This window comes from Apteryx mantelli, chromosome 15 (genome assembly GCF_036417845.1).
Source record: "Apteryx mantelli isolate bAptMan1 chromosome 15, bAptMan1.hap1, whole genome shotgun sequence".
Classification (NCBI taxonomy): domain Eukaryota; kingdom Metazoa; phylum Chordata; class Aves; order Apterygiformes; family Apterygidae; genus Apteryx; species Apteryx mantelli.
The window spans coordinates 12738185-12758158 of record NC_089992.1 but is presented as its reverse complement, the minus strand read 5'-3'; the positions used below and the strand labels follow the sequence as shown (position 1 = coordinate 12758158).

The window sequence follows — 19974 nt, the reverse complement described above, 5'->3', positions numbered from 1 at the left end:
GCTAGCCACTGAGCGTACAGATTTGGGAGTGAATGCTGACGTAGCTAACTCAGAGGAGGAAGGTAGCACACAGCAGAGAATGAACCAGTACCATCCATTCCTGTTGTAGCTTCTGCCACAAAAGACCTTATAAAAACAAAAGCTTTACTCCCTGACAGAAACTCTGAAGAAAAACAGAAAAGATTACTTAATTCTAGAGACTGCAGTGAGTACTAATACAGCTGGAAAGTGCAACTTTCACCAACAAGAGCAACTCCAATTGCACCATGCTCATTTGTTTCCTTTCAAGTAGCTTATACTGTTTAGGTATGCCACATAATGTGCAAGATTATACAGAGAAATCCAGATAGTTCTTGAGTGGTTATTGGTGAGATTTTACAGTGATTTAGGAAAACCAGCTATGTAAGTCTAGGAAATAAATTTTCTTAGTGAAAATACATGAATTTTAGATATCTTTCTAGATATATATAGGCATATATCTATCTCTATATATACAAGCACACACACACACATTTTATAGCAGAGAGACTTGCTTATTAGGGCCACCTTGCAACCAAAGACAAATTTATGCTGTGGGAAAGGCCAGTAGAAGATCTTCCTCAGCAAGTGCTTCATGTTTATGTTATGTGGGGGAACTGCAGATAAGAAGCCTTGAAATGGACATAGCCATATCTCTTTCCAATGCTGCAGCAAAATATTTTATACATCCCTAACATAAGGATAGAGACACAGACAAGTCTGTGGCTAAAGTGAGATTCCGCCTCATTGACCTTTCCAGCCAACCTTTTAGCTTTCATTAATGTGGCACCTCCAAACAATACCATGCTACAACACAGCACAAAAAGAAGTTTCTGCACGTGTCTAAGAACATATGAACTATAAGCATGACAAATAACCTGTCTGCAGGTATTATTACTAATCAAAACCCAAATTGCATGCAACTTCAAGGGGCTGTTTTCAAACTAATTGGCAACAAAAAGCCATTCTCCTAATTAAAGTAAACACCCATCCCTATAATTGAACCTTTTACATTTTTAATAGAGCACAGAGTTCCTGGCCATTATTTCTTACTTCAATTTAAAACCACAAAAAAGTTACATAATGGCTAGGACAAGCAAGCTCTTGCTTAGAACACTCTAAAACAGTGTATACAAGGCAGAGGAAAAAGAAAGAAACACTTTCTTATACCTTACATCCAAATTATGATTCCAAAAAGACTATTCATCCACTCAGGAAACAAATACTATCCACCTGCTTAATGACATAAGAAACAACATGACCACAGGCAGGAACGAGTCCATAGGAGGAGAAAACCACACTGGGAAAGAGAACAGGAGCCTTTTCCCTGTATGGAACCCTCCTTACTTGCTGTTGGCCAACCCCAAGGAGCTGGCTGGGTCCTCCTTCCTCACACTTAATAATGTGATCAGCTGCACAGGTGTTTTGAGCCTCTTGCTCTCTTTTACACCCTGCCACCCTGCAGCAATGGTACTATTTTTTCAGGGTGCTAAACAGCAGTTTGAGCATCTCTTTCAGCAGTCAGGCAGCAAGTTTTCTTATTGAGACAACGATATGGTATGTTTTTCTGCCTTGCTACTAGCATACCAGCCATACATTTGGGTGAATTGATGTTGGAGTTTGCAGTCATGAGTTCACAGGAAACCAAACGTGATGTCAATTTTGAGAGTCAGCTTAGGAGAGTCTGCTCAAGTTATAAAGTAAATGGCAAGAGTCCTAGGCCACCTATACTGACCCCTTTAAAAGCCTCTTAAGTTGAGCAACAGAAATAATGCAACTATTAATAAAACCATTCTTTTAAATTATTTTATACCCATTTCAGTCAGAATGTCCAAATTAGCAAAGTGGTGCCCAAACTACTTGATTGTAAATACAGCAGCAGAATTACTGAGTATGCCTTCATTTCTGTCTGCTTGCGTGCCTTGAGAAATTCAGTCTATAATGCTGAAGATAACTGTCATGCAACAATATTAAAGGAAAAAAAGATTACCACATCTTTCAAGGAAATCATGCTCTGCTAATTTGTTAACGAAATAACCCAGTCTTTTAAATTTGAATTAATCTATTTTAATCATATTGTTCCAGGACACGTTCTGAATAATTTAATAAGAATTTCTAAAATGGCACTTTTATCCAGAAGGAACACTGGAGTCAATACTGGTCTATACAAAAATGGTAACACTATCATCACTTAGACTAAAAGCAGAATTTTGAAGGTGATTCATAACACAGGAGGCATAAAACCCTTAATTTAGTACAGTGGTGAACAACCAAGCTCTGATCATTTAAAAGAATGTGATGAGTTCCAGTGCCTATACAAGTAGAAAATAATCTAGGGATGGAAGATATATTTAAGCATAGTGGAGAAATTTTTCAAAAATTTTTAATATTCGGGACATAACAAATACCTGTTTTTGGCAAAACAGAAATACATATTAATCTCATTTTTTCTTAGATATCAAAATATTTCATGGCTGACATGACAAAAATCTTTTTTTCTCTCCCCTTTTTCTCATTAGCAGCTCATTTTTTCTTTCGGTGATCCCTTTTTTGTTTGGGGTATCCCACATTGAATAGTTCATCCATATATGAGAAAAATTTAAAAATACTAGTTTTGTATAAATTACACAAGAAAGTAATCATACTTATCTCCCCAAACAATTAACTATGTGAACTCCAGACCTAGCACGTGTCCTACCCCCCACTCTAGGAGATGCAGGAAAATGCAGAGTATTTCTGCCTCTATACAGTGACACAGTGTAAATACTGAAGATTTTGGACCATCACTTATTAGATTGTCTTCTGATTGTGAAGCCTACTCTCATACTTCAGCAATGCAGTTACGCGCACTTTCGGCTGAACTCTGTAGCAAAGTGGAATTGCCAGCTGCAGCTCCTGTGCCACGAGTCAACTCTCTTTTGGCTCCAGGCCCACCAAGTGGAATGCTGCTTTTCGTATTTTCCCCTTAATGTCTATCTGGCAGCTCCATTCCAAACATCGGCTTTGGTAATCACATGTGCTGCGTTCTACCTCACACGTGGTCTTGTACAAAAAAGTCTGATTTGAACCCTGTCGGGGGGACTGTGCCATGCTTATTTCATTAACATAGATTTCTACGGGAAAAGCTGTTCCCTTCTCAGTTGCACAATATTTGACTGAAACACACTCTCAATAACTACAGAGATGTAATCAACCTGAGAAAAGAATCATTGGCAAAGTACAACATTAGCTCTTTTTTTCAGCCTAGAGTCAAGATTTGGTTCTTCTGATCATATTGGCTTACTGATAAACTACAATGAGCTATCATTAATAGTCTAAAGAGTTGTTTTTGAAAGCAAAGAAACATTGCACAGCTGTGGAGGAGTTAAGTTACTGACTAGTGGAAAAGCTATCTAACCCTGTGATTCATCAAGGAAAAGTCTGCTCAGGAGTTGAAAGACCCATATTAGGAAAGAGAAGAATATGTGCAGTTTGTAAAAGTCTGGCTCTACCAAAATCAGTAAGAGTTTTGTTACTGATTTCCTACAAATGGGTTCAGGAGCTAACTTAAAGGATGCCAAATAAAAAAAACTATTGATACTACAAATTATTTGCTTTACTTTAAAATATGATTCCATAACCCTGGTAAAATAGACTGGACATAGACAAAAATGAAATCTCTGTTTCACCAGTAATCTCTTCCTGACTTTCAAGTCAGCATTACTCATTTGTATCTTACCAATATCTCTGGAGTAATGTTGCTATCTCTAATTATTCTACTACTCAAGATATGGGCTTTAAGGTGCAATACACCAGAATATACCCAATTTAGGATACTCGATTTAACATACTTAGCTATAACTTTTCAAATATAAGTAAGGAAATACATGTGCAAATTTATTTTTCTGTATAGAAGATACTAATGGATGTTATCACTGAGTTTTCTAGAGCTATATTAAAACAACACAACTACATATCTATACTGAATAGAAAGTGATTCCATTATTTACACCAAATAGAATTTAATAGTAGATATACAACAATCTATTTATGTAAAACTTTTCTACAGTGTAACATTTGCATCCACACATGACTCAAGAATACAGTGATAGTCACAGAGGAATTAAGGTGGCACAAAAAGAGCAAGTTAAGAAAGGCAGAAACACTTTGTTTCATGCTGTGCAGTAAAACCCAACATTTTTCTCCGTCAATTTTGGTACTTTTTCTCCAACTTCTTGTTGCAATACAGTGGAAGTCACGAACACTTTAGGCAAAAAAAGAAAAGGTTTCTTCACCACTTTAAGTTCTTGGAATACCCCTAATTGTTTCAGTCACAGCAAAAAAACATGACAAATCCTTCACACACAAATGAGGTTTTTGTATGTATTTTAGAATGTACCAGTACTTGTACAGCCAAGCTCCATGCTGCTTTAACTTTATGGTCTTCAAGAGAGTTCTGATAGGGCAAAATTTCCTGCTGAGTTTAGTGTTACACAGTAACTGATCTTCCATGTTACAATCACTAGGGAAGCACAGTACCCTAAGGGGAAGATGTGCCCTACAGAAGAAATCTCTACCATGTTACTGTTTCCTACAGAGAACTTATTTTACTCTTCCTTGCTTGAATAAGGTCCCTGTTTAAGCCCATTAGCTGAAAAGCATGTTTTCAAATATCTACATATCATAGACCACCTGCTTTCCAGATTTTATAGGGGTCTGTATATTCTGTTATAAATTGCTTATATATTACCTCTATGGAGCTCCTCAGAATTTCATGACATCAAGACATACAAAAGTGAAATAAGAATTATGCCAATTGTAGCAGAGAAATTGAAAAGTGAAGGATGTCCCAAAGGCTCCAGTCTGAAGATGTTATCAAATGCCTGAGTGGTACGAAATCTTCCATTTTTTTCAAGATCAAGAGAAAAGTATGTCTTATGCCAGTGCACTACACTGTAGTCTATCAAAAATGTTGTTTGAATATTGTTAGAGATGGAAATTTAGAATTCTGCCAATATAATAATATGGCTGCCAGGATGGATCTGAATTTAATATCCTAAATATTTTAACAGACTGGTCACAGATAACTTTATTATAAATAGTGACACTATAGCGATACAGTACCTATGTGCCCAGAGAGCCAAGAAAACAAACTACTGCAGTTTACAGGCATAGGCATCAAATAGAGCTAAGTTTTTAAGGATGTTACAGTAAATAAAGATGGAGATAGGCAGCAGCACCTATATGAAAATCCTTCTTTTAAACTAGCCTGTAGATGGAGTTATTGGGGTAGTGTGAAGGAACAGCTGATAACAATGCAAGGCAGCTTTTTACCTTCATAGTTTCCCCTCTAGATATTTAGCTGACATAAACAATCATAATTTCATTGAAATAAACATAACTGCACTGATTTACACATGAGGATATAACAGGATTAGATCACAAGCAATGGGAAACTAGGGTGTGTATACAAACCAATAATATATAATAAAAATGGATTGTTAAGCTTATGTTTTATGTTAACTACTCAGTCCATTTATTTCATGACTTTTTACATTTTAACTATGACTGATAATTTCTCTTCAGAACATAGCATCACCATATAATAACACACTGGAAGCATGCAGACAGTAGTTCTAGACTCCTTCTTTCTAGTTTTCAGGTACAAGTAACTTCCACTAAAAAGCTAGTACGTTGTTTCTCTGTAACAGTTGGGAAAAGCTAAGCACAGAAAGGCTGTGGTCAAGTCATGGCAAAGATAACAGCCGACCAGCGACAGATGCCGCAAGGTGCTTAACACTTTGTGTAACGTGATGAGCAATCTCACATCAGGTCTCATGGTCACCATATGTACTGTTTTGATAGCATCCTTCTGGAAAAAAGAATTGTCAGCTCATAGTACTAAAATAAAAATAATTATTTATATAGCTGAGGCATGTGTGTTTACAAACCCATCACCTTTCAGGATCTACTACAGGCAACTGCCAATGGCATTATAAAGGATTCATTCTAGAAAATATTTACATGACATCCATCTCAAAAGTATTCTCACAGACTACAAGATTATTCACATGGGCAAAACTAAGCCGTGTGCATGAATATTTGTACCATCAGACTTAAAAGGGTAACAGCTGATTTCCTCTACAGCCTAGTACCTGAAGTCATTACAACAAAATAGATTGATTTTGAATCTGGAAAATTCAGCTGAATTAAGAAAGATTAAAAAACATAAAAATAAAAAAAAATTATACAAACAAATACAAAGTAAGAAATTTGGCTACAGTTCCCTTGGTATATTTGGTCCAGTAACAGTAGTTGTTCCTGAATGAAAGAAATAATTTTCTCCATTGCAGCGGACGCTGTTTTTTCAGTTTTGATATGGAACTGTAGAGCTAGAAGCCAACTAAAGATTAACTGGAGAAAAGTAACATATTTATAAACATCTGATGATGTAAACAAACAGAGAAGTTTTAAAATTCTGCATGTGTGTAAGTCACTGGTAAACATCCTATTGGTTTCCCCACAGTCAGGATTTCACCTTAGACAAAGAATTTTTAGACTGGTAAAATTGTTTGTAACTAGAAGTAAATTAATGACATAAATAAGACAAGGATATATTAAGCTCAAAATAAACTACTTGGAAAAAATCTGCTTGAAAAAAACTGATTGTTGGATAACTGGCAAACACCCATTTTGAACTGTATACTGAGTAAGACCTGAGAAAATTCCAGGTTCAAAAATCTTGATTTATTTAATCAGAATTGGATTAGATGAATTGATATGGGGGGGGTTGTTTGGGATTTTTTATTCATTTTGTTTTAGTCTACATTTCAGTTGGTCTAATGTAGATTTTGCAAGTTCAACTAAAATCTGAAGTATTTGTCATCAGCAAACCCAAAGAATTTGAGAGACCATATCATCTAAATATATGTCCAGTAATGTTCTGAAGCCATTAAGAATGAGCCAGCTGGTTTCTATCACTACCCACTCTGTGGTGCAGCATGGGGTTAGCACGACTTTCCTAGCAGCTTCTTGCATTTTGAACCCTGAAAGGAATTACAGACTGCCTGCTTGTGTTCTTGTAGATGCTGTGATTAATGTATTTAGATGTCTGGCTTCAGTTGTTTCTGCACCAAGAAACAAGTCTGGAGTGATTGAGTTTGGAAATTGAACTAAAATGTATTCAGTTGGATAGTATTTGCTCTACCTTTTACATAAGTACTTAGTCTGAAAAAGTCTTGCACTATGGATTGCATTGTTTATGAAAGAAATTATTTCTTAACTGTGTCAGACAAGATTTTACTGTCCAAAATTTCAAATCATTTAAATCTATCTGCTCCTCTGCTAGCGGCTCGAAAGTGTTAAGTTTGAGCTCTGGAATACTACAGTCAGCTTCTTGTGTGTTCACTTTCTCCGTTTTACTTATTTTAAATAATTCAGCTACTAGCTATATCTGGAAAACATTTTCACTATTAAGAACACATTTTACTTTGTATTTAAATGGATTTTACAGTTTTCAGCACTGAGAATGTCATTGCGATCATTTGTGAGCATTTAAAAATAGTTCTTAGAATTGTTTGTCAACAATGTATAATTCTAAATAATCCTAAAAGAACAGGAAAGTTTTTAGATTCAGTTTGTCTCCAGTATGTGGCTATGATATTCCTCTGTAAAGCCTATGCCAGGGACCAGAAAAGCTGTGGCAGGAATGGTTGCAGACAGTACAATAAACAGAACAAAACAGGTACATCTCTAGGGTGAGCGAACACTTCATATAAAAAAGAACACATTTTGACTTAAATGTATTTTTGCCTCCTTTAACTTTGAGATGAGTCTAGCACCCTTTGCCAGGTGATATTTACATAATAATTATGTCATATTTACTACTGTCCATAGCCGGCTTATACAGGTAGAAGCCATAGTATCACAAGAAATTCACCTGGAACTGAAATTCTTCAGAACACAATAATCAATCACACAGTTTCTCACACAGAAGACAATATGTGCATATGCTCTCCAATTTTCCTAAGAAAACCAAGGGAAAAAGTCTTCCAGAGAGATGTGATAAATGACTAATTTTATGTCAGCTATGATCACTAATTATACACATGAAAGAGGGAAGGAAATTCCCTTTTCCAGATGAAAACACCAAATAGAATAGTAATAAATACCAAAGAACAAGTTAATTTATTTAAAGACTTTTCCATTAAGGAAGAATTTGGAAAGACAGGAGACTCTGGTCCTATGTGAAATTTTCCAAGTGTCAGGTAATCAAAACAGCTGTAAGCACTGAAACTCTAAATTTGGGAGGTTTCATACCACTAAATAGATGCATCTCATTTTGCTATGAAAAGGTTCACTGCCAGTAAGATTTTTATGCAGTTTTGCCATTTTGAAGCTAGATTTCCAAAAGTCTGCAAAGTTTAAAGAGATCATTTATTCTAGCGAAACTAGCACAACAGCTTCCAGATTAGGAACATCCTTGATCCGAGCAGTAGAGAAATTATTTTGTTGTGCAAGTTTAGTTCTAAACCATTAAACCATTAATTTTCTTACTGCTTGGAAGCTATTATCTTTTGTAAACAGTGGTTCTTTCCTCCTTTCCCCCCCCCATTTTTAATATGAGTAAATTAAATTATTAATGCCATAACAGAAGAGTGCTATGTCAGACTGAAGATTGAGTTTTATAGGACACTATTAATTCTAAAAAATATACATTTTTCTTCATTATAAGCATATGTTTAGCTCCAAGGCAATTTTTACTGCAATGTAGTTTCCAGCAAAAATGAGAGGTGACTAAGTGCTGTACAAGAAGTTGTTCAAGAAAATATTTATATGAAGTGCACGGTGGAGATCAGCAAAAGTGAAGGGTTCTAATGAGTTTAATGAGAAATTCATGAGTCTATGCTTGCTTGGGGCATGGTATTCAGTGGTTGATACTATATAGTGCTGCCCACAAGACAGACCTCTAAATTGCAGAAGTTCCACAGTTTTACAATCTACTTAAGTGAAAAATGTCATGCTCTTTTTGTTTCCAGGATCAGATCGAGAGACATACCGGAAACAGAGTGGTCCAAAGTGCTAACAGTCCAAAGAGACATACATAGGAGAGAAGGCAATAAATTCTTATTAAACTATCATTTACAAAAAGGAAGGAAGCTTTCCTTTGATTTACAAAAGCCTACATAACCCACCAACATTAAAGGATAGTCAAAGAGGTTGTACAATAAGGACAAGTATTCTCAAACATTCTGAACAATTTCTTTTCAGCGATACAGAATCATATACATTTTTATTCAAGAGAATATTGTCACTGAAATCCTTGCTGCGATACTTAGTGGAGATAAACTTTACAGACTATTGTCAACTGATGAGCACTATTTTACATTTCTCATTCACTTTGAAAAGTAACTGGAAAAGGTATTATGGATTTTAATATTTCTCACTCAGGCTGCAGATTAAATGGGGTAAGGTTATAAGTAAAAAGAAAGGTTCATTTCCTAAACATCAGTCTGGAAATTCAGCCAGACTTTTCTTCTCATGCTGTGGTACCAGTAATACATATTCAGAAGGTCAGATTATACCTTTGATGATGCATGTGAAACTGAGTAAATAAATGCTTCAAACAATGCAGACTTAAGAGTCAAATTTAGCTTACTCCTTCCTTCTCTGTCATGAAGGTAAATGCTCACAAGTCCAAGTACAAATGCAAAGAACAGATCTTGTAAGTAAAACAACAGCATTTCTAAACAGTCGTTTTAGCTCCCTGTTGTGTTTTCTTTCTTCTATTTGGTTCTCATCTTATCCTTTTTATGCTATCTTCATAGCAGTTAAGTCAGTGGTTTCTTTCAGAAACCTTCACCTGGCTTAACTTCCATAACTATCTTATCTGTCAGCTGTTGAACACCACCAATGACAATGGCTTATTATTAAGTTGTTCTGTTTAGCAATCCATGTATTGAACTGTTTTGGGGATTAACAAACAGCTCAGAAAATTATGGGCAATACAATGTCAAGAAAGAAGGCTTTAAAATGATCAGTAAATGAAAATACACCAAAGTAGAAAAATAGATGGTCTTCTGTTTATCAATTAGTTGATGTTTTAAATAGCATGCCTACTGTTTTTGTGCCCAAAGAATTGCAAACAAACTAATTAACCATCAGTCACTTATGCTCAACCAAACAGCTGTTCTGAATATGGACTTGCAGGCTTAGAAGCAAATTCTGCTACTTGAGGTGCCTGACCAAAAAATATGCTGCACCAAGTCCTCGAGGAATATATCTGTATTGTCTCTTATGTTTCCTGAGACAACTACAATCTTCCTGCTTGAAAATTAGGTACAGGAGGAAAACAGGAATTTTGAATGCTTTGGACATTTGTCCATGATATCCAGATGTTTGGCACCGCATTGAAGCAGTAGCTTCAACTGGACTATTGAAAATCCTTGACAGAGCTATTGTTTATATGCAGATCATTTTTAGTCATATTTATAACTAGAGTGCTTCAGACAGCCTACGCATGAACGGTAAAGGCATGCATGGATACAACACAAAACCTCTTAATAAAAAGCTTTTTTTAGCCTTTCACATTGGTCTCTGCCATAAATAACAATGTATTTTGCATGTAGTTATGCCATAAAATCTACTATGAGTATCACAGGGAGAAGCAAAAATATTACAAATAAAAAATGAAAGTAATAGTGAATGTATGTACTGGCTGGGGTGTGCCTTCTATGTAACTTGTTTTCTGTTACCATTTCTTAAAAACACAACCACAGACAGAAAATTCCTGGTGTGGGAATGATCTCTTCCCTGTTGTCAAACCTATTATAACACGTACTTTTATATCTAAATCTACTTACAGAGCTTACGAATGTAAATTCTGTGTGGCACCATCTTGAAAACTCTTTCACTCTCTTGTTAAGGACAGTACAGAATACAAATGCAAATTCTAAATATTATCAATTTAGTAATGAGGGGAGGGGAAAAAAAGAATTAAATAATCCTACAATATCTTTTAAATGAGTGCCTTTACTTGTGGGAATCTTTACATCATTAGGTTTTATATTTGAGAATGAGCATACAAATTCTCTACCTAAAAATGAACTTTAAAATAAATGTATTTTGAAAAGTCATTAAGAATCAAAGTAACTTAAGCAAAAACTAATGCTTCATATATATACACACTTTTTTTTTTTTAAGAAGATATACAAAGGGGTAATGCTTCTTGAAACCAATGACTTACAAAACTATCCAATGAAAGTACTCATTTACTTTCAGAAAACAAATATTGATAGAGTCCTCTGGAAAAACACGTCAAGTTTAATAAACCAGCTAATGAACATTACCATGCTGACTTACTGAATGCACTAGTAACACCAGTAAAAGCTATCAGATTTTTCCAAAATTCTATATGATTGACATCTTTATTTGTATTTTCTTGCTTTAAGAGACACAATACTTAATAAACACCAGAATAAAAGAGAAAATAATCTTAAATACCATTAAGTTCTTTCTTATAAACAATGACCTGAGCGTTTTTCTTGGCCTTCAGTCACCTCTAAATGTCACTTGAATTCATAAATATGTACCCCAAATTTAATTAATTAGAAACACAAGTTAGTCATATTTAAGAAGTTTCATTCTGTTTTGACTTATTCTCCATCCAAGTCTTTTCTGCTCCCTCTTTGAGGTTTCAAACACTTTACTTTAGGAAAATGCTACCTAGAAAAGGGTGTTTCACAAGCACATTCCTCACAAGTGCTTAGTTGTCAGTGCCAGCTTTCATACCCTTAAGCACCAGCAGCAGACTCTTTTTTTTCCAGCTTCAATACACAGAGAGGCCATGAGAGATAAACCGCTATAAGCATTAAACAAAATTTGGTACTGTAAAGCATTTAGAACATTTAAAAATCAGCTTTAGATATATTATGTTAGCTATTTTTTTAAAAGGAAATTCTAAGAATGTAAAATAACAGTTAGGTCCTGCACATTTGACTTTTTCTTTCCTTAAAAAATCCTACTTTCCCTTTTCTTCCTTCCTTCTTTCCAGCATTTACAAGTCTTAAAAGCCACAGTAGCTAAACTTCCAGCTTATCCTTAAATATTTTCTCATAATATATGTACCTAATAGAAAAAACTCCTGGGATAAAATTGCTGCATGCCTCACTGAAAAAATGTATTTGATGCCAAAACTTTTCTTCATATTAGGGTCTACAGAAATACTGATACTAACAAGTACAGGAGCAGCGACCAGAAATGCCATGAAATATTCCATGAATATCAGCAACACATGAAACATCTGGAAAAACAGCCAGCTCATAAGGGACTCAACAAAATGTGTACTTTAAAATCTCTTTCTATATTTTCTTGAACAACCTTACCACCTTGATATGTTATGGAAGCTCCCTAGCAGGTGAAAAAATATCTAGTCTCAGAAGTTCTCTTCTCTTCCAAAGAAGCTTCATTGAGCAGGTTGTTCCCACCTATTGAGTCTTCAGCAACTTGCTGCACTTACTGTTTTTTTTACAGCTCTCAGAAGCATGCAGAATTTGCTTATATTATGTTTTTCTATTCTTTCAGCCTTCTGGCTGCAAAATGATCAATGACAACCCCCCCCAATCTTGCAAAATCACAATGCCTTCATTACTTTGGAAAAGATAAGATGTTACTCTTTGAGGATATTGTGGGCAAACATAAAACTGTGCCAAGTCAGCTGTGGCTACATCCAGTTAGAAATTAGTTTAATATAATCTGTAAAAAGATTCTATAGTAATACAAGCAAATGTCTACTTTAAAAAAAGAAAACATCGTGGTATTATTAAAATATGTTTTTAAAGAAAAGAGTTTATAAAAAGAACATGAAAAAATCAATGTGAAATTATTAATTACAACAGAAAAAGATACTAATATCAGGTGATTCAGAACAAAACTATTCAATACCATTTGACCAAGAAAAGGATAATCTCACAGGAGAATGTTCAATTTTGTATCAGTGACAGTGAAATGCCAATTTTTGTACCTAGATTTCCAGACCAAGGTACAGTCCTGACCTCCAGGTCACAGTCATGGAATAAATCCAGAAATATGTGTCTACTTTTGAAGCACTGAGGGACCACCATCCTAGACCAAAATGCCAGTAAACTCACCTCATTTATTATGCAAATTGTCCCCAAAAACTGACACAGTTCCACCCATTAAAATTGTTGCATTGACCCAAACGGTTGTTTTGTTTCTGTTTTTTCTACTGGATTTTCTATCAGCTGTCTGATATTTAAATGCCCCAAGTGGTTGAACACACAGCAGCCGGTATCTATAGTCGTCTTCTCCTAAAGAAAAACTATAGTCAGTCACAGCTGAGTGTCAGTAATCTTTTAAGTACACTGGACAATTTCAGCTCTGCAGGAAACTTCATTCACTCCAGGAATCTGAAGCTACACTGACCATGCAACCATATAAAATTGTTTGGAATTTCATGTTGATTTTCTAGCAATTACAGTTGTTTTCAATTTTGTGGGTCCATTTTCAGCTTGCTTACTTTCTGGCTTTAATTTGATTTCCTTCCCAGTCACTTCATCATAAATTCAACTCTTCTCTTAAATCTCTTCTGAACATTTATGTGGATCCTTTAAAGTAATTCACAAACACAACTTAGATTTGCATTTTTAAACTGAGGATACTTAAGACCTTCTCATCAGCAGCATCTTATCAATTTAAGCTTGTCTCTAAAGCAATTTTGAAGTTATTAAAACAGAGTATTTAAACGGAACAATTGAAGGGCTTTTTTGGAAATAAAATCTAAAGATGAGAAATTTCTCTTTCTCATCGCAGCTTGGTGAATTTTTCCTTTTCATGAACAGAGATTGAAAGGATTAGAATTTTTTACTTCAAATGGAGGCATTTAGGAATGGACAGATCTGACGATGCATGGTATACTATTACACTGAAGAGGAGAGCAGAATTTCTGACTTAGATTGTAGTTGTTTCTTTTTCATTTTTCTAAAGTATCTGGTGCTACATAAACTAAAATTTAGAAAGGGAAACAGCTAAATCGCACATATGAACCAGTTTGCAGTTTCTCTATTTCTGTGATTTTACAGAAAATATTTTAGCTTATTGTACTGCTCCTGCCTCACTGAAGAAATTACCTTTTGGATAAGACCCTGGCCCTACCGAGTTTGCTGAGATCTTACTATTAACTTTAATGAGGAGAGAATTTTTGCCTTCATGTATAAAATTGCCTTCAAGCATAACATAACATAGTAATTTTACTTCCATTATTGTTTTTCTGTTGATGTAGAGATCTATCTCCTTCCAGTGAATCAGCCAACAGGAATTAAGCATGAAGACTGAAGTACAGCTACATTTAAGTTCCCAGGAGAGGAGCAAAGAAATTAACACATTTTCATTTTGTTCATGTCTTATGCTCATATCCTAAAGGCAGTCAAAGAAGATGTACTAGAAAAGACACTCTAGCTCCAGCAAGATTTGCTTGACTCAGATTACTGTTCCTTATAAAGTCAACCTTCAGAGTAGATTGCTGTTTTGTTATTAATTTTAACACCTTCAGTTGCTTAGAAGCAAAGTACTTCCTGCATTTCTAAAAAATGCAGGTTACTTTCCAGTAAAGCAAAAATTGTTTATGGCCAGTCCTATTAAAAGCATAGCAATCATGCAGAAATTCATGCTCTGTTTCTTCTTTTGGGATTGGTTAAGAGACTACAGAACAAAAAAGACATGATCTAGTACTGGGAACAGAAAAATGAGTGTATGCACAGTTTGTGACAGGCAAGTTACTTCTGAGACATACATGTTCTGAACAAAGAATCAAGAACACAAACTCTATTTCTACTTAATTCTCTGTGGTCTCTTCCTCTCTCTTTAATATTGCTAATAATGCAACCGTCTGTGACAAATATTGGCGAGTTCATGTAATGTTCCCAGACTAAACTTTACAAAGATATACACATAAAGAGCATTTTTAGAAAAGTGCTATTCAAAGACTTAAAAGTGTCCTTCAGATTCAATATCACCTCTGAGTCAGGCAGTCAAAGGTTATTTATGTGAGAGTTGGCCCTAATTTTGGGGGCAACTAATTGCTTAAAATTGTGAAAATTATATAATAATAATATAGCAAAGAGTACTAAATATGCATTCCAATTTATGAATCTTAAATTATCTGTCTTTAATTATAATAAATGTATTGGTTTGTATGCACAAACAGGATTTAACAAATAAGATGAAAAGCCATGTAATGGTCTCCGAATACTGTAAATCTGTTACAGATACTGTCCTTTCAATATATGCATAGAATATAATTTTGATAGCTAACATTTTATTTTGCAAAGTGCTTCAGATTTGCCTTATGGGAGGCTTACAAAATATTTCAACATCCCCAATTTCTATTCTTAACTCAAAAATTGGAAAAACTATGCCGAATTCCATTTGCATACTCAAATATCTTGAGTAAGTGCTATGTATTCACCTTCAGGATAAGTTCAAGAGCTTTTTTGATAATTTGTCTACCCACACAGTTATGATTATTGATTCTTTAATTACAGCCTTCTGCAACCTTATAACAAGGATGACAACATAGCAAAACTCTCCTGTAAGACATGTAAGACATTTATGTCTTAAATGAAAATAAAACAGAAAAACAAGTACCCAAAACCAAAACAAAGTAATTCTTACAAGTTAGTATGAATTTCATCATCCACTTCAGAAAAAAAACAAATAACGTAAAATTCTAATAATAATATTGTCTTGGGCAAAAGCTTTTGGCATTTCCTTTTTAAAAGTAGCAGTATTTCTTACTGCTGTAATTTCAGCCAACAGCAGCTTACTGAAGGAAATCTCAATTCTTATTAGCGTAATTTGTGTTACAGAATCATTCTAACTCTTTCACTTTTTTACTGCTGTAAAAATAGAAAACTCAAACAGTTTTGAAAAGAACTCTCCTTAAGATAATGGCCAACATAGGCAAGAGAAAAAATGAATATAAGCTGTCCCTGAAAACATGCAGATTACAAATTACTAGACAGTCTCTAGCCATTAAAATAAATCAAGGTCTGAACAGCCTTCAGTGGAAATACTGGGGGCAAAGAAATAACTCCTATTTAGTATTGGCAAAGTTTATGAAAAGAGAATTATCTGATGTTATTCCCAGGGTAAGAGAGGACTGGACTTGATGACCCAGAGATCCCTTCCACTCTTTTCTTTGTTTGGCTAGATGCAGATGTTCATCTGTTTTTCAGCCTTCACTGTGGTTTCTCTCAAGTGAAATTTAAATGAAAGTTAACATAATTTTTAAGTTTCAGTTGAAATTGCCTTTTGCAAGAACTGTTGCTATGCCTGCAGCAGAGTGGAACTTGTCAAAGAATTCAGAAAGCTATATTTAAAGTTGGCTTAGCTTTACAGAGAAGTACAGAACTGTAAGTGTTCAGAGATGAATGCCCAGCAAAGCACATACCAAGAAATAGGTAACTGATCTACTGGTAGGGAAATAGGAAGAAAAAAGCAAGCAATAACAGGCTAGGGCTGATACATGAGTAAATCAAGGAACAGGAAGAAAGCAAAACAGAATAGTAAGGACATCAGGATATAGAAAAGATATAAGTAAGGAGAAATTTCAGAGATACTCATGCCATCTTTTAAAAAGCTACTTAATGAAAAATTATCATCACTTGTGGCAGCTGTGAAGAGTCAATACAAACTTGAAAGAGGAAAATTTTGTTCAAGAGGAAGGTCATCTCCTCAGGTGACAGTCTAACCCAATGTGACTCTAACACTCTCGAACTCCTCCTGAAATTGGAATAATGCTGCCAGTATAAGATTATTGGCTAAGGATGGATGCACTCGGGAGTTAATTCTGGATCTTTGGGGCAAAACATTCTTTTGGGAAAAGAAGAGTAACATAAGTAAATAGTCCTTGCAAAAATGCAATATTTAATCTCTCTCTCTCCCCCCTCCTCCCCTTAGCTGCCAGAATCTGCCTATATTTGGCTGACTTTGAAAGACCCCTTCTTTTGGGGGAATGAGTCATAATACAAATTCTACTACATGCAGCTTTGTAGGTGACTCAATATTGGAAAAACATGGCTCAAACTCAGAAGTATAATTCTAAAGTATTACTTAAAACAACAACAATAATATTTAAGTTTGAAAACTATCCGATGTTCCTTAATACCTTTTACCATCCTCCTGCCTTCACTCAATCTTATTCTTTTTTAATTTACAGAAATATATATTTTACGTTACAGGTAACTTAAGTGTATTGTAGTAACCACAGAAAGCTGTTAAAGATACACATCAGCCAGATGAAAATGAAGTAATTTATATAAGATAACTCCAAATGTTTTCTGTGTAAAATATTTGAATAAGTAAGTTCTCACAGTAGCTTTTAATTGTTTTCAAATGCAGGCATCTTTAGAGCTCCTATCAGTTTTAAAAGCATGTAGGGTCAAGCAAATCCTTTATCTTATTTAAGACACTGCGGTCTGTTTTCTGTCATTTGCAAGTTCTAAGGTTTACTCTTGTTCAAGGAGATGGTACAGCTAAACAAGTCTTCAAAATACAGGCTCTACACAAATTCTGTGAACCGTGATGACTACATATATAACCTTTCCAAGTGAAACCCTGAAGCTGGTAAATTCTAAGATATGTTGATTTTTCGAAAATTAAAAAATTGCTTATACTAACATGGCAACTTCAGAATATAATACCTAAAAGCTATCATACAGTTTTCTTTAAGTGATTTTGTGCAGACATGCTCACATACAGAAGATTTTTAAAGTCTAACTTGTTCTCACATGAATAAACAAGTATTTCTGTTTTCTTTTTAAGAACCATTGCTGCATATATCCAATAAACACAGAAACATTACAGAACATTAGTTTAATTAAACCCTGTAAGCTGATTGCACAAAAACAACCATTTTACAGAACTCACTGTGTTCCTTTGCAGGTATTCTAGAAATCAGAACAGTGGCAGTTGGAGTAGTGGCAATCAAAGGAGTGGAAAGTGAATACTTCCTAGCAATGAACAAGTCGGGAAGACTGTATGGAAAGGTATGGATGCAAATTTTTCTTGGTGTACAATCATCATGTACAATCTTAAAAATATATAGTTTAAATAATCTTAATGTAGTATCTGCATAGTTTGTTTAAAATGATTCCTAACAAATTAAAATGTATTCCATACTTACCTACCAATACCCTTTTATGCCCATTTAAAAATTCAGTGATTAAAGCCATATACTTATTAAAAACGTGAACTACTAAGGGGGAATATGCTAAGCTAAAATATTCCACCAGATAGATTCAAGACTTGTTATTTATTAAACATGTTAATAATATGTACTATTTATGACGCATATTCTTCTCCCATCTTCCCTAATCTATGTATTTAAAAAACACTTGTACTTATTTTATTCTACACTGTTATTCATTCTCAACAGAAAGTATGCAATGAGGACTGCAACTTCATAGAACTGATTGAAGAAAACCATTATAACACATATGCTTCTGCAAAATGGACACACAAAGGAAAAGAGATGTTTGTTACATTAAACCACAAAGGTGTTCCCATGAAAGGTAAAAAAACGAAGAAGGAACATAGAGCATCCCACTTTCTTCCTCTGGCAATATCCTAATCATAAATGATCTATACAGAACTAGTTCCAGCAGGAAGATTATTTTTAAGGAAACTATTGGACAAGATACCGAGAGAGGCTGGAATACTACTGAGAAACTGAACAAGCTGGACTTGCGCATTTATGTTTATTTTTAAGAGACTACATGAAAAAGATTTGAAAATATACACAAAACCAGATTTACTAACTAAAAGTTGTAAAAAATTCTAAAGAGTTGTACAATCATTATCTTAGTCATTGTAACTGGGTAGTTTCTTAAATTAATTTACCCTGAAGAGTAAGTCGTGACTTGATTATCTGATAATATTTTATTTAAAAAAAAACCCTATCTGCTTCTTAAATATGGCTGCTATAATAATAATAAGCAGATGATAATGTTGTGTAAAATATGTCAGACTTTAAGGCTGCTGGAATGAGTTGTCAGATTATCAAGTCAATAGTAAACATGGAGGTTGAGCAGTATTTTAAATACTTCCCCCAAGAAACTGATATCCTATACATAAACTATATGATCAGAAAAAAATATATAATCCTGTAAATGTTTATTGTTGTATTCATATAAAAGAGTTAGTTTGGAAAAATTAAGTTTACTCTACTACAAAATGTTCCTATCTATTAATGAAACAAATACCTAATGCTGCTCTAAAAGATGTTTCAAAATAGTGTATGTAAAATAAGAATAGGAATAAATAATGTACTTCATCTCACTTTTCACAAAGCAACATTTTATATAACGACGAAGCAAAAATTCAGACATATTATGGTTTTTTATGTAACATATCCTATCTTTTGTATAATTCCTGTTAGGGCATACAGCTTTTAATATTGTTTTTCCATCGTTATACATGCTTTTTCTGTTGTTACAGCATTAAACTTTATTTTAAGTTGTATTTGAACTTTATTGTTCTAAGTTATTTAAATGTTATTTATAAAAAAAACTTATTAAGCTGCATCTGTTTCATATGCTTTTAATTCTAAAGGAATAACAAAATGGTCTGGCTGAGATGCATGAATTTTTTCTGTGACCAGACACAAAGTCTAGTACACAACCCTCTTGCCAACGTACATTGGATGGCAGACAAAAACGACAGCCTGCAGCAAATCTCACAATGGACGTCTCAGTGGGAACAATGTAAAAATGTAAAAAATCTTTGCCACATACTCATGCTAATTGAATTTAATCGCATGCCCATAGTTACATCAGGTAAAGGAAAGCTACAATTCCAGCAGGTAATGGAATAAATGCTCAGATGGCAGAAACTGTACCAACAGGTATAGGGCTATGTAAAGAACCTACATGACTAATTTCAGACTCCAGCCAAAATCAA

The 19974-nt window shown here is 34.4% G+C and overlaps 1 protein-coding gene across 1 annotated transcript in view; it reads left to right on the top strand.

Annotated features, from left to right (window-relative positions):
* The window catches only part of FGF7 (fibroblast growth factor 7), a 29165-nt gene extending 9629 nt beyond the window's left edge, over positions 1–19536 (top strand). The window contains exons 3-4 of the mRNA XM_067305820.1: positions 17959–18062; positions 18452–19536. Of these exons, the coding sequence (XP_067161921.1) occupies positions 17959–18062; positions 18452–18646 (299 nt within the window). The 3' untranslated portion in view covers positions 18647–19536. The remainder of the gene's footprint in view (positions 1–17958; positions 18063–18451) is intronic.
* The last annotated feature ends 438 nt before the right edge of the window (positions 19537–19974 follow it).